The sequence below is a fragment of the Staurois parvus genome, unplaced genomic scaffold (genome assembly GCF_062004578.1).
Source record: "Staurois parvus isolate SC_StPar_1 unplaced genomic scaffold, SC_StPar_1.0 ptg001110l, whole genome shotgun sequence".
Taxonomy (NCBI): domain Eukaryota; kingdom Metazoa; phylum Chordata; class Amphibia; order Anura; family Ranidae; genus Staurois; species Staurois parvus.
The window spans coordinates 109,525-122,370 of NW_028318906.1; the positions used below are offsets into that span (position 1 = coordinate 109,525).

Here is a 12,846-nt window from a genome sequence, read left to right on the forward strand (position 1 = left end):
TTGTTTGAAAGAAATAAAAACTGCAAGAACAGTGTGTGCCTAAACTAGCCTTTCTTAACCAGGGTGCCTTCAGGCAAAATGCCCAAAAATTGTATGCAAGCCAGCAGGTGGATCAATCCTGCCTTTTAGTACACAAAGCCACAGGTTTTCATTGTGCACTTTTATGACCTTCTAGCTGCCTGCATCCTAACAACCAATGACATCATCAGTCGATAAGGAGGACGATGGGTGTATGCACATCATCCTTGTTTGCTCCTCTCTGTCAGCACTGAGCTCACATTAGCAGAGTGAGGGAGCAAATCAGAAAGACACACTGGAATACTAGTCGGCACCAGTGTGCAAAGGTGTATTTGCTTTTGAAGAATAAATCAAATCTAATGTTGGGTGTACCGGATGTGTGTAGCATAGTTTTATACATTTTAGAATGGGGCGCCTTGAGATTGTGCAGAATTTTAAAGGGTGCCTTAAGATTATCCATGGTTTTAATGGGTGCCTAGACTGGAAGAAGGTTGAGAAACACTGGCCTAAACCATCTCACATTATATCATTTACATTCACTGCACATTCACTGCAACCCCACCCCATCCCTCTAAATAAAATAAAAGTTAGACACACAACCATAAGGCCTATTATCTTTGATTATTTGTCCTGCTGCTAGGCAATTTTGCACTGCTGTGTCCTCTGCAGTATCGCAATTCTGTTCTGGACCACCACATACATCTTTAAAGCATCCTGCAAGCATGTTATTTAAATGATTTGTGTATTTTCTATGTTGTCTTTGAAGCCTCATGAAAAAAACCCATCCCTGCTGTATGGTATTAAAAAAAACATATTTGCAATTTTACATGCCCCATATGGCAGTGCTTAACTTCCGATGCATTTTTGACAGTACTTTGCCTATTATTCATAAAAATAACCAGAATTTAAAGTATAGCTGAATGCAAACCATTTTTAGCTTTGGGTGGAGTGAAGAAGGATTAGAACATGTTAGGTTTTTATCACTCTCTGTACCCCCATTAGCAAGAGTCTATGTGTCCTGTTTGCAGTTATCACTGAGCCCGAAAATGAATGAAAATCCCAAATGTTGGGTTGTCACCAGAACAAAAACAGAGGGGAAATCTTCCAATGGGGAGTTTGGCGACCCTGATAACAACCAAAAAACCCATCACTTTTAGGCCCCTTTCACACGGGAGTTCAGTTTTTTTTGTCAGTTCAGCTATGTTTTTGCCAAGAAATAACAGATCAATTTGCATCAGCTTTTCATCAGTTTATGTCAGTTTACATCCGTTTTTCATATGTTTTTTTTTATCAGTTTACATCCAGTTTTCATAATTTTTTACATCCGTTTTTCAGATGTTTAAATCCATTTTCATTTGTTTACATCCGTTTTTATCCGTTTACATCTGGTTTTGTCCATTTACATCCGTTTTTGTCTGTTTACATCAGTTTTTCATCCATTCTGTTTTTTTTAACAGAAGACAAATGGGGTTTTCTTCCATTCAAAAAAAGAATGTTAACGGATGCGGACATTAACTGATGTAAACAGAAGATACGTTTACATCCACTAGTCCATAGAATTACATGGGTATAAGGAACACCCATGTGAAATGGGCCTTAGGGAATTTCTGTTGTGGCTATGGAACAGAGAAAAAAAAGTAAATCTCTCCAATAGAACACAGATGACAAAAAAAAAACAACTGGCAGGAGTTATAAATCTTCCTTACACTATCCAGAATAAAAAAAATGAGTTTAGTCTTTAGTTTTACATCAACAACAGAATTCTTCTCCATAGACTTTAGTGGGATTTGCCAATAAGTTTAGGTTAACTGAATTAGAAACAGGATTCACTGAACTCTTGGCAAATCACCCTCGAGGAAGATTATCCCATTCCAATTTGTAGGAAAAAAATCAGGTGTGCCTAATGCATAATAAGGGGTTTATATACTAAAGTGCAAACTCAGGCTCACTTCTGCATAGAAACCAATCAGCTTTCAGGTTTCATTGCCAAAGCTGAAATTTTTATGCAGAAATGAGCTTGATTTCTGCACTCTCCAGCTTGTCGGTGTTATTTAAAAAAGGCTTGTCATTATCATTTTTATTTTCCAGCTTCTCGCAGAAATAAAGAAAAACAACTTTACCTACAACGGTGAATCCTTTCACTTTAATTCATTTGGGGAAGTTTTACGCAGCTATAATTTGTTTAATTGGCAATTCACAAATAAATCTGTTAACATGATGATTGTGGGGCAGTACGATACCGTCAGTCAAAATCTAAGCATAAACCAAAGTCTTCTTTTCTGGAACAATGTCAACGGCTCGGTATGTAACATATAATACATATTTCACATAAAGTTTCCAGGTCAATTGTATTATAATATAGATTTATTTAGCTGAATAAAGTTTTCAGGCAAGTGCAATGGTTATGATATATGATAAGAGATAAAAGCTTTAAGGTATAGCTCAACTTTGGGCAAATTAAAAAAATATAATCCCCCAGAAGGTGACAAAAAAAGAACAAAAGCATCTCTGGCTGCAATTAGAGATGAGCAAAGTATTCAAAAATTCGATTCGGCTGATTCGGCGAATTCGAGGAATAAATTCGATTCGAGGCGAATATATTCGCTGCGAATTTAACTTATAAAAAGGGTGTTTCTAGGCTTCAGAGAGCCTTTATATTAGTGCAGAACACTGTACCTTTAATTTAAATGCCCTTGGAGTCTGCTGGGGAAGAGAAATAATACTGTCAGTCAGTATGACATGCAGATGAGTGCCGTCGATCTTAGAAACACCACACACTTCACTCATTTGGGCAGTCACGGGGCCAAAACCAGAGTGTGGAGCCACAGTGTGGCGGTGGAGGCAGCAGCAATGGGAGGCCATACAGCACCCTATGACAAAATGGAACCCACCAGCAGTGTGAGGAGACCTGAAAGTGGCACATGGCAGAGTGTGGCGATGGAGACAGCAGCAATGGGAGGCCGTACAGGGACCCATGAGACACTCTGGACCTGGCAGCAGCATGAGGAGGCGGTACAGGGGCCCATGACAGATTACGGGCCTGGCAGCAGCATGAGGAGTCGGTACGGGGGCCCATGGCAGATTACGGGCCTGGCAGCAGCAATGGGAGGCCCGTAATCTGCCAGCACCCTATAACAAAATGGAACCCACCAGCAGTGTGAGGAGACCTGAAAGTGGCACATGGCAGAGTGTGGCGATGGAGAAAGCAGCAATGGGAGGCCGTACAGGGACCCATGAGACACTCTGGACCTGGCAGCAGCATGAGGAGGCGGTACAGGGGCCCATGACAGATTACGGGCCTGGCAGCAGCATGAGGAGTCGGTACGGGGGCCCATGGCAGATTACGGGCCTGGCAGCAGCAATGGGAGGCCCGTAATCTGCCAGCACCCTATGACAAAATGGAACCTACCAGCAGTGTGAGGAGACCTGAAAGTGGCACATGGCAGAGTGTGGCGATGGAGACAGCAGCAATGGGAGGCCGTACAGGGACCCATGAGACACTCTGGACCTGGCAGCAGCATGAGGAGGCGGTGCAGGGGCCCAAGACAGATTACAGGCCTGGCAGCAGCATGAGGAGTCGGTACGGGGGCCCATGGCAAATTACGGGCCTGGCAGCAGCAATGGGAGGCCCGTAATCTGCCAGCACCCTATGACAAAATGGAACCCACCAGCAGTGTGAGGAGACCTGAAAGTGGCACATGGCAGAGTGTGGCGATGGAGACAGCAGCAATGGGAGGCCGTACAGGGACCCATGAGACACTCTGGACCTGGCAGCAGCATGAGGAGGCGGTACGGGGGCCCATGGCAGATTACGGGCCTGGCAGCAGCAATGGGAGGCCCGTAATCTGCCAGCACCCTATGACAAAATGGAACCCACCAGCAGTGTGAGGAGACCTGAAAGTGGCACATGGCAGAGTGTGGCGATGGAGACAGCAGCAATGGGAGGCCGTACACGGACCCATGAGACACTCTGGACCTGGTAGCAGCATGAGGAGGCGGTACGGGGGCCCATGGCAGATTACGGGCCTGGCAGCAGCAATGGGAGGCCCGTAATCTGCCAGCACCCTATGACAAAATGGAACCCACCAGCAGTGTGAGGAGACCTGAAAGTGGCACATGGCAGAGTGTGGCGATGGAGACAGCAGCAATGGGAGGCCGTACACGGACCCATGAGACACTCTGGACCTGGCAGCAGCATGAGGAGGCGGTACGGGGGCCCATGGCAGATTACGGGCCTGGAAGCAGCAATGGGAGGCCCGTAATCTGCCAGCATCCTATGACAAAATGGAACCCACCAGCAGTGTGAGGAGACCTGAAAGTGGCACATGGCAGAGTGTGGCGATGGAGACAGAAACAATGGGAGGCCGTACAGGGACCCATGAGACACTCTGGACCTGGTAGCAGCATGAGGAGGCGGTACGGGGGCCCATGGCAGATTACGGGCCTGGCAGCAGCAATGGGAGGCCCGTAATCTGCCAGCACCCTATGACAAAATGGAACCCACCAGCAGTGTGAGGAGACTTGAAAGTGGCACATGGCAGAGTGTGGCGATGGAGACAGCAGCAATGGGAGGCCGTACAGGGACCCATGAGACACTCTGGACCTGGCAGCAGCAAGAGGAGGCGGTACAGGGGCCCATGGCAGAGTGGCGAAGCGTAAGCAGCTTAAATTGAAGGCCATACAGAGGCCTATGTTAAAAATAATAACATGTTTGGGAAATGATTCATGGCGGATTTAGTCAGTTGTGTCAGGAACTGGTGGTTTGAAATCCAGACTAATCCACGCCTGATTCATTTTCACAAACGTGAGTCTCTCCACACTTTGGGTGGACAGTCGTGTCCTCCGCGGAGTTACAATACCTCCTGCCGCACTAAACACGCGCTCTGATGCCACGCTACTGGCCGAGCATGACAGCCTTTCAAGGGCAAATTCAGCTAGTTGGGGCCAAAGGTCAATTTTCGTTGCCCAGTAGTCAAGGGGATTGTCTACCTCGGTTGGCAGGGTGCTGTCCAAGTAGGCCCAAGCCTGTTGTTTGAGGTCCTGCTCCAGGTCCACCTGATGCTGCTGCTGCTGCGGCTGGTTAGTAGTTTCCTCACTGCGCTGGTGAAGAAAGCTACTCATCATCGACTGCAGACTGAGGCAGCCGCTGCTGGTGGAGCTGCCACTGCTCCTACCACCCCACCCCTCCCATGCTGCCATGGCAGCGGAACGCGAGCGCACAGGGCCCACAGTGTCTGAGGATGGACGTTGGCGCAGAAAGGCAGAGACCAACTGACTACATAGGTGGTTTTTATAGTACGTTATTTTGGCCTCCCTCTCAGCAGGTGTGAAAAAGGCCACCATTTTTGAACGGTAGTGAGGGTCCAACAAGGTGGACAGCCAAAAGTCATCCCTCTGTCTGAAGGTTATTATTTGGCTGTCGCTACGCAAGCAACCGAGCATGCTATGGGCCATTTGTGCCAAGGAATGCGAGGGACTCCCTGCCTCCATCTCCACAGCATACTGCCACGGTGCGTCTGGGTCCTCTGTCTCCTCCTCCTCCTCTACCAGATGCTCCTGCTCCTCCACTCCTGTCCGCTGAGTGGAAAAACCACCCATTTCACTCAATGATTCCTGAGCACCAATGTCCTCCTCTACCTCCTCCTCTTCTTCTTGTCCTGCCCCCACAGGGGTCATGTGGCTTTGAGATCTGTGCGCCACGTCTACCGCACCCTGACCAGCCATTGTTAACAGCATTTGTTCCAGGACGTGCAAGAGAGGAATGACGTCGTTCATCCCATAGTCCTGCCGACTCACGAATAGCGTGGCCTCCTCAAAGGGCCTGAGCAAGCAGCAGGTGTCTTGCATGAGCTGCCAAAGGCTGACATCTAAGTTACACAGGGGAGTACCTTTATCCGCTTGTAACATCAGGAAATCTGTGATGGCCTTTCGCTGTTCGTAAAGGCGGTCTAACATATGTAGGGTTGAATTCCACCTTGTTGCAACGTCACAGCATGAGGAGTCGGTACGGGGGCCCATGGCAGATTACGGGCCTGGCAGCAGCAATGGGAGGCCCGTAATCTGCCAGCACCCTATGACAAAATGGAACCCACCAGCAGTGTGAGGAGACCTGAAAGTGGCACATGGCAGAGTGTGGCGATGGAGACAGCAGCAATGGGAGGCCGTACAGGGACCCATGACAGATTACGGGCCTGGCAGCAGCATGAGGAGGCGGTACAGGGGCCCATGACAGATTACGGGCCTGGCAGCAGCAATGGGAGGCCCGTAATCTGCCAGCACCCTATGACAAAATGGAACCCACCAGCAGTGTGAGGAGACCTGAAAGTGGCACATGGCAGAGTGTGGCGATGGAGACAGCAGCAATGGGAGGCCGTACAGGGACCCATGACAGATTACGGGCCTGGCAGCAGCATGAGGAGGCGGTACAGGGGCCCATGACAGATTACGGGCCTGGCAGCAGCAATGGGAGGCCCGTAATCTGCCAGCACCCTATGACAAAATGGAACCCACCAGCAGTGTGAGGAGACCTGAAAGTGGCACATGGCAGAGTGTGGCGATGGAGACATGGGCCCCCTGGCCACGCTTGACTTTCTGGCCACATAGTCGACATACGGCTACGTTTACTTCCTTGGGCGGCTTGACGAAAAATTGCCACACCGCCGAGTAGGAAACTTTGCCCCCGCTACTCCTCACTGGCTGACTGCTACTTCCTCCGTGCACACCGGCACCACTACTGGCCGTGGTGGTAGGCTGCAGTGGAGCTGGTGCTCTACTCCGTGGCCGTTTGCCTCCACTGACACTGCTGCGACCCTGCTGCCTCCTGGGCAACCCACCGACTGTTTTGCTCGCTGCCAAGCTGGCACCCTCTTCTCCTGATGATGCGGAAGCAATAGCCTGATGACGACGAGGCTGCAAAGTGCGATCAGCCTCATCATCATCAATTAGGGTCTCCGCCTCACTACTAGCCCCCTCGGCTGCGTGTGGGTCAAGAGACAGACCTGTCTCTAGACCGGCTACCGAGCCACTCTCCTCGCCAGTACTTCTTCGTCTGGCTGCTGAAGAGGCGGATGTCTCCCCCCGTTCCTGATCGCCCTCTGTTAGCTCTTCCTCACTGTACAGTGGGGCTGAGCCCACAGCATGCGATACTTCGCTTGGTGAAGGAACACGAAAGGACAGGGGCAGGTAGAGGACACGTGATTTCAGTGGGCTTGCTCCCGGGCCATGCCAACTAACGGTTGTGTCTGACGTACCCACCGACCGTTGGCTGTAGGTGTCAGAGGTGACCTGTGAAGAGGAAGACGACCGAGCCAACCAATCGATGACGGCAGGGTTGTCGGTGGAGACACGACCGCTGGATGACACAGGGAGCACTGGCCTCTGGCTGCGACTAGTGCTGCCTCGACCCCTTCCTCTGCTGCCACGTCTGCTCGCTCCTGAAACATTGCCTCCTCTGCCACTCCTCTGCGTGTTGTCTGACATACTCTTTAATTCAACGATTCTGTGTCCCTGAGTAACGATTCTGTGTCCCTGAGTAACAATTCTGTGTCCCTGAGTAACGATTCTGTGTCCCTGAGTAACAATTCGGTGTCCCTGAGTAACAATTCTGTGTCCCTCAGTAACGATTCTGTGTCCCTGAGTAACAATTCTGTGTCCCTGAGTAACAACTCTGTGTCCCTGAGTAACAATTCTGTGTCCCTCATTAACAATTCTGTGTCCCTCAGTAACAATTCTGTTTCCCTCAGTAACAATTCTGTGTCTGTCCCTGAGTAACAGTTCTGTGTCCCTGAGTAACAATTCTGTGTCCCTGAGTAACAATTCTGTGTCCCTGAGTAACGATTCTGTGTCCCTGAGTAACAATTCTGTGTCCCTGAGTAACAATTCTGTGTCCCTCAGTAACAATTCTGTGTCTGTCCCTGAGTAACAATTCTGTGTCCCTCAGTAACAATTCTGTGTCCCTCAGTAACAATTCTGTTTCTGTCCCTGAGTAACAGTTCTGTGTCCCTGAGTAACAATTCTGTGTCCCTGAGTAACAGTTCTGTGTCCCTGAGTAACAATTCTGTGTCCCTCAGTAACAATTCTGTGTCCCTCAGTAACAATTCTGTGACTGCCCTGAGTAACAATTCTGTGTCTGTCCCTGAGTAACAGTTCTGTGTCCCTGAGTAACAGTTCTGTGTCCCTGAGTAACAATTCTGTCTCCCTGAGTAACAGTTCTGTGTCCCTGAGTAACAATTCTGTGTCCCTGAGTAACAATTCTGTGTCCCTCAGTAACAATTCTGTGTCCCTCAGTAACAATTCTGTGTCTGCCCCTGAGTAACAATTCTGTGTCCCTCAGTAACAATTCTGTGTCCCTCAGTAACAATTCTGTGTCTGTCCCTGAGTAACAGTTCTGTGTCCCTGAGTAACAATTCTGTGTCCCTGAGTAACAGTTCTGTGTCCCTGAGTAACAATTCTGTGTCCCTGAGTAACAATTCTGTGTCCCTGAGTAACAATTCTGTGTCCCTCAGTAACAATTCTGTGTCTGTCCCTGAGTAACAATTCTGTGTCCCTCAGTAACAATTCTGTGTCCCTCAGTAACAATTCTGTGTCCCTCAGTAACAATTCTGTGACTGCCCTGAGTAACAATTCTGTGTCCCTGAGTAACAGTTCTGTGTCCCTGAGTAACAATTCTGTGTCCCTGAGTAACAGTTCTGTGTCCCTGAGTAACAATTCTGTGTCCCTGAGTAACAATTCTGTGTCCCTCAGTAACAATTCTGTGTCCCTCAGTATCAATTCTGTGTCTGTCCCTGAGTAACAATTCTGTGTCTCTCAGTAACAATTCTGTGTCCCTCAGTAACAATTCGGTGTCTGTCCCTGAGTAACAATTCTGTGTCCCTCAGTAACAATTCTGTGTCCCTCAGTAACAATTCTGTGTCTGTCCCTGAGTAACAATTCTGTGTCCCTGAGTAACAGTTCTGTGTCCCTGAGTAACAATTCTGTGTCCCTGAGTAACAGTTCTGTGTCCCTGAGTAACAATTCTGTGTCCCTGAGTAACAATTCTGTGTCCCTGAGTAACAATTCTGTGTCCCTCAGTAACAATTCTGTGTCCCTCAGTAACAATTCTGTGTCTGTCCCTGAGTAACAATTCTGTGTCCCTCAGTAACAATTCTGTGTCCCTCAGTAACAATTCTGTGTCCCTCAGTAACAATTCTGTGTCTGTCCCTGAGTAACAATTCTGTGTCCCTGAGTAACAATTCTGTGTCCCTGAGTAACAGTTCTGTGTCCCTGAGTAACAATTCTGTGTCCCTGAGTAACAATTCTGTGTCCCTGAGTAACAATTCTGTGTCCCTCAGTAACAATTCTGTGTCTCTCAGTAACAATTCTGTGTCCCTCAGTAACAATTCTGTGTCTGTCCCTGAGTAACAATTCTGTGTCCCTCAGTAACAATTCTGTGTCCCTCAGTAACAATTCTGTGTCTGTCCCTGAGTAACAATTCTGTGTCCCTGAGTAACAGTTCTGTGTCCCTGAGTAACAATTCTGTGTCCCTGAGTAACAGTTCTGTGTCCCAGAGTAACAATTCTGTGTCCCTGAGTAACAATTCTGTGTCCCTGAGTAACAATTCTGTGTCCCTCAGTAACAATTCTGTGTCCCTCAGTAACAATTCTGTGTCCCTCAGTAACAATTCTGTGTCTGTCCCTGAGTAACAATTCTGTGTCCCTCAGTAACAATTCTGTGTCCCTCAGTAACAATTCTGTGTCTGTCCCTGAGTAACAATTCTGTGTCCCTGAGTAACAGTTATGTGTCCCTGAGTAACAATTCTGTGTCCCTGAGTAACAGTTCTGTGTCCCTGAGTAACAATTCTGTGTCCCTGAGTAACAATTCTGTTTCCCTCAGTAACAATTCTGTGTCTGTCCCTGAGTAACAATCCTGTGTCCCTCAGTAACAATTCTGTGTCCCTCAGTAACAATTCTGTGTCCCTCAGTAACAATTCTGTGTCTGTCCCTGAGTAACAATTCTGTGTCCCTGAGTAACAGTTCTGTGTCCCTGAGTAACAATTCTGTGTCCCTGAGTAACAGTTCTGTGTCCCTGAGTAACAATTCTGTGTCCCTGAGTAACAATTCTGTGTCCCTCAGTAACAATTCTGTGTCCCTCAGTAACAATTCTGTGTCTGTCCCTGAGTAACAATTCTGTGTCCCTCAGTAACAATTCTGTGTCCCTCAGTAACAATTCTGTGTCTGTCCCTGAGTAACAATTCTGTGTCCCTGAGTAACAGTTCTGTGTCCCTGAGTAACATTTCTGTGTCCCTGAGTAACAATTCTGTGTCCCTCAGTAACAATTCTGTGTCCCTCAGTAACAATTCTGCGTCCCTCAGTAACATTTCTGTGTCTGTCCCTGAGTAACAATTCTGTTTTCCTGAGTAACAGTTCTGTGTCCCTGAGTAACAATTCTGTGTCCCTGAGTAACAATTCTGTGTCCCTAAGTAACGATTCTGTGGCCCTAAAGTCTCTTTGGCCCTAACTCTGTCCCTAATACAGAGTGGTCTGTCTCTCTTGAATGACCGGAGGCTAATGGAGAATTCTAAGATGGCCGCAATTTATAGCTCGACCATTACACAGTGCTGGCTGGCTGGCTGCTGATTGGCTAATGCGATCACATGTCATGAATGAATGCATTATGGGTCAGCGCGCCTTGTCTGCGCGCCTTCCCAGAGATCCCCGCTCCGTCGCCACACATGTCGCCGCCATTTTTGGAAAATTTCGATTCGCGCAACCGAAGTCTGCTAATTTTCGGATTCGGCGCAAATCAAATTTTTCCTAATCTTCTAAACAAATTCCACTTCGCCAAGTTCGATTCGCTCATCTCTAGCTGCAATACTCACCTCTTCTGCTCTGCATAATTTCTTTTAGGGTCAGTTAACACCACATGTGTTTCAGTGTGCTTTTTTTCTGCATCCAAAACACACAGAAAGTAGATTACATGGTTGTCAATGTTATAGTTCAAGTAAGTACAAGGCATCGTGGACCTGCCCTCTAAGGGCATGTCATCACATTGCTCTTCATTGGGTGTCAACTTTATCCTGAAACGAAACTCCAGACAAAAACGTGTATCTTCATTTTTGAAAGAATGGGTTTGAGGTGATTGTAGCCATATTAGTGCATTTGTGACAGAAACAATTAAGTACTGTCCATGATACTTTTTTTATCTGCACTAATATATAATTTTGAGGACAAGCTTTCGGGGAGTGTCCCCTTCTTCAAGGTCCAAGCAGTACTAAGTACTGCTTGGAATTTGAAGAAGGGGACATTCCACCGAAAGCTTGTCCTCAAAATTATATGTTAGTGCAAAAGAAAAAAGTATCACGGACAGTACTCAGTTGTTTCTGAAAGAATGGGTAAAAGTCAAAACCTCTTTCAAGTTTTTATTGCTGCTCATGTCCACACTGAGATTTTTTCAATCTTGTTGCCCTGGTGACACAGTGAGAAGAAATGAGAGGGTGCACTGGTCACAGGCAGAAGTAGACAAAGAAAACAATAAAAGTCTAACTCCTCTCCATGCTAATAAATCATTTTGTTTTTATTGCTGCCATGATCAGAGAGATATTACATGACTTTTCCTGCGACCATGGCAGCCTTGAAATTCTATGCAAAAAGGGCAGCTGACCCAAGCCAATTACTCCAAGGAGTTCTTTATTCCCATACAAAACCTTGCACAACATAGCCCATTAGTGAAATCACAGCACACCTCAAGTGCTGTTCAACAATGGGGCCAAGGGGCTGGTTATCATGTGAGAGTACTGGCTTTTATGATTACCCAAGGTGCTGCTTCCTCCTGCTACCTAAATAGAGAGGAGGTCTACTGAGTTCAATCCAAACCATCTGACATGGGATAGCATGGAAAAAGGTTAAGGGACTGAAGATGGTGGTTTGAAGAGAGGTGAAGGGTCTGAGGTGCCATGAACATAGAGAGAGAGAGGTGAGGGAACTGAAGGTGAGTAAGCATGAAGAGAGATGATGGGACTAAAAGTGGGGTGAGCATGGAAAGAGTTGAATGGACTGAAGGTGGGATGAGTATGGAGAGAGGTGAGCAGACTTAAGGTGAGGTTAGCATGGAGAGAAGTGAGGGAACTGAAGATTGGGTGAGCATGGATAGTGGTGTGGGGACTGAAGGTGGGGTGAGCATGGACAGAGGTGAGAGGACTGAAGGTGTAGTTATCATGGAAAGTGGTGTGGGGACTGAAGGTGGAGTGATCATAGAGAGCGGTGTGGGGACTGAAGGTGGGGCGATCATGGAGGGAGGTTTGTTAGATCTCTGCTGAGCTGAGTTCTCAGGTTTGTACACCCACTGAGTCTGCATCCAAAAATGATAATAACTTTATTTTCCTGTCCCAATGTGTATAAATTAGGAAAAATTAATTTTCCGTGTTACACCTTGCTTGCCAGTAAGAGCTGAACTGCCTTGGAATGCAATCTGATTAGTTAAAAAATTCCAGTTAAAGACACCATTCACTTCTATAGTTTCTGTCTCTGACCATTGCCTAATACAGTCCATCACTCTGCATCACTCATTCACACAACTTTTCACACTTATGTTACAGTCAAATAAACTTGCATTGCATCATTTTACAAAATGTTCTGCAGTTTCACTGCAGTTTTTAGAATTGTTTGATTTAAATTGTGGAATGCTATCTTGCAGGTCCCTTTTTCTAACTGTACAGAAACCTGCAAGCCTGGGTATTTCAAGGAGCATTCAATTATCAGCTGCTGCTATGAATGTAATGCTTGTGCAGAAAACACCTACTCCCCCATGCCTGGTAGGTATACTGAAATCTCACTGGTTCACTAAACTGTCGTG

General features: G+C 47.2%; 1 protein-coding gene across 1 annotated transcript in view; it reads left to right on the forward strand.

Annotated features, from left to right (window-relative positions):
- The window catches only part of LOC149440134 (G protein-coupled receptor family C group 6 member A-like), a 77,722-nt gene that overhangs the window by 47,850 nt on the left and 17,026 nt on the right, over window positions 1–12,846 (forward strand). The window contains exons 4-5 of the mRNA XM_089658894.1: window positions 2,107–2,319; window positions 12,688–12,805. Of these exons, the coding sequence (XP_089515020.1) occupies window positions 2,107–2,319; window positions 12,688–12,805 (331 nt within the window). The remainder of the gene's footprint in view (window positions 1–2,106; window positions 2,320–12,687; window positions 12,806–12,846) is intronic.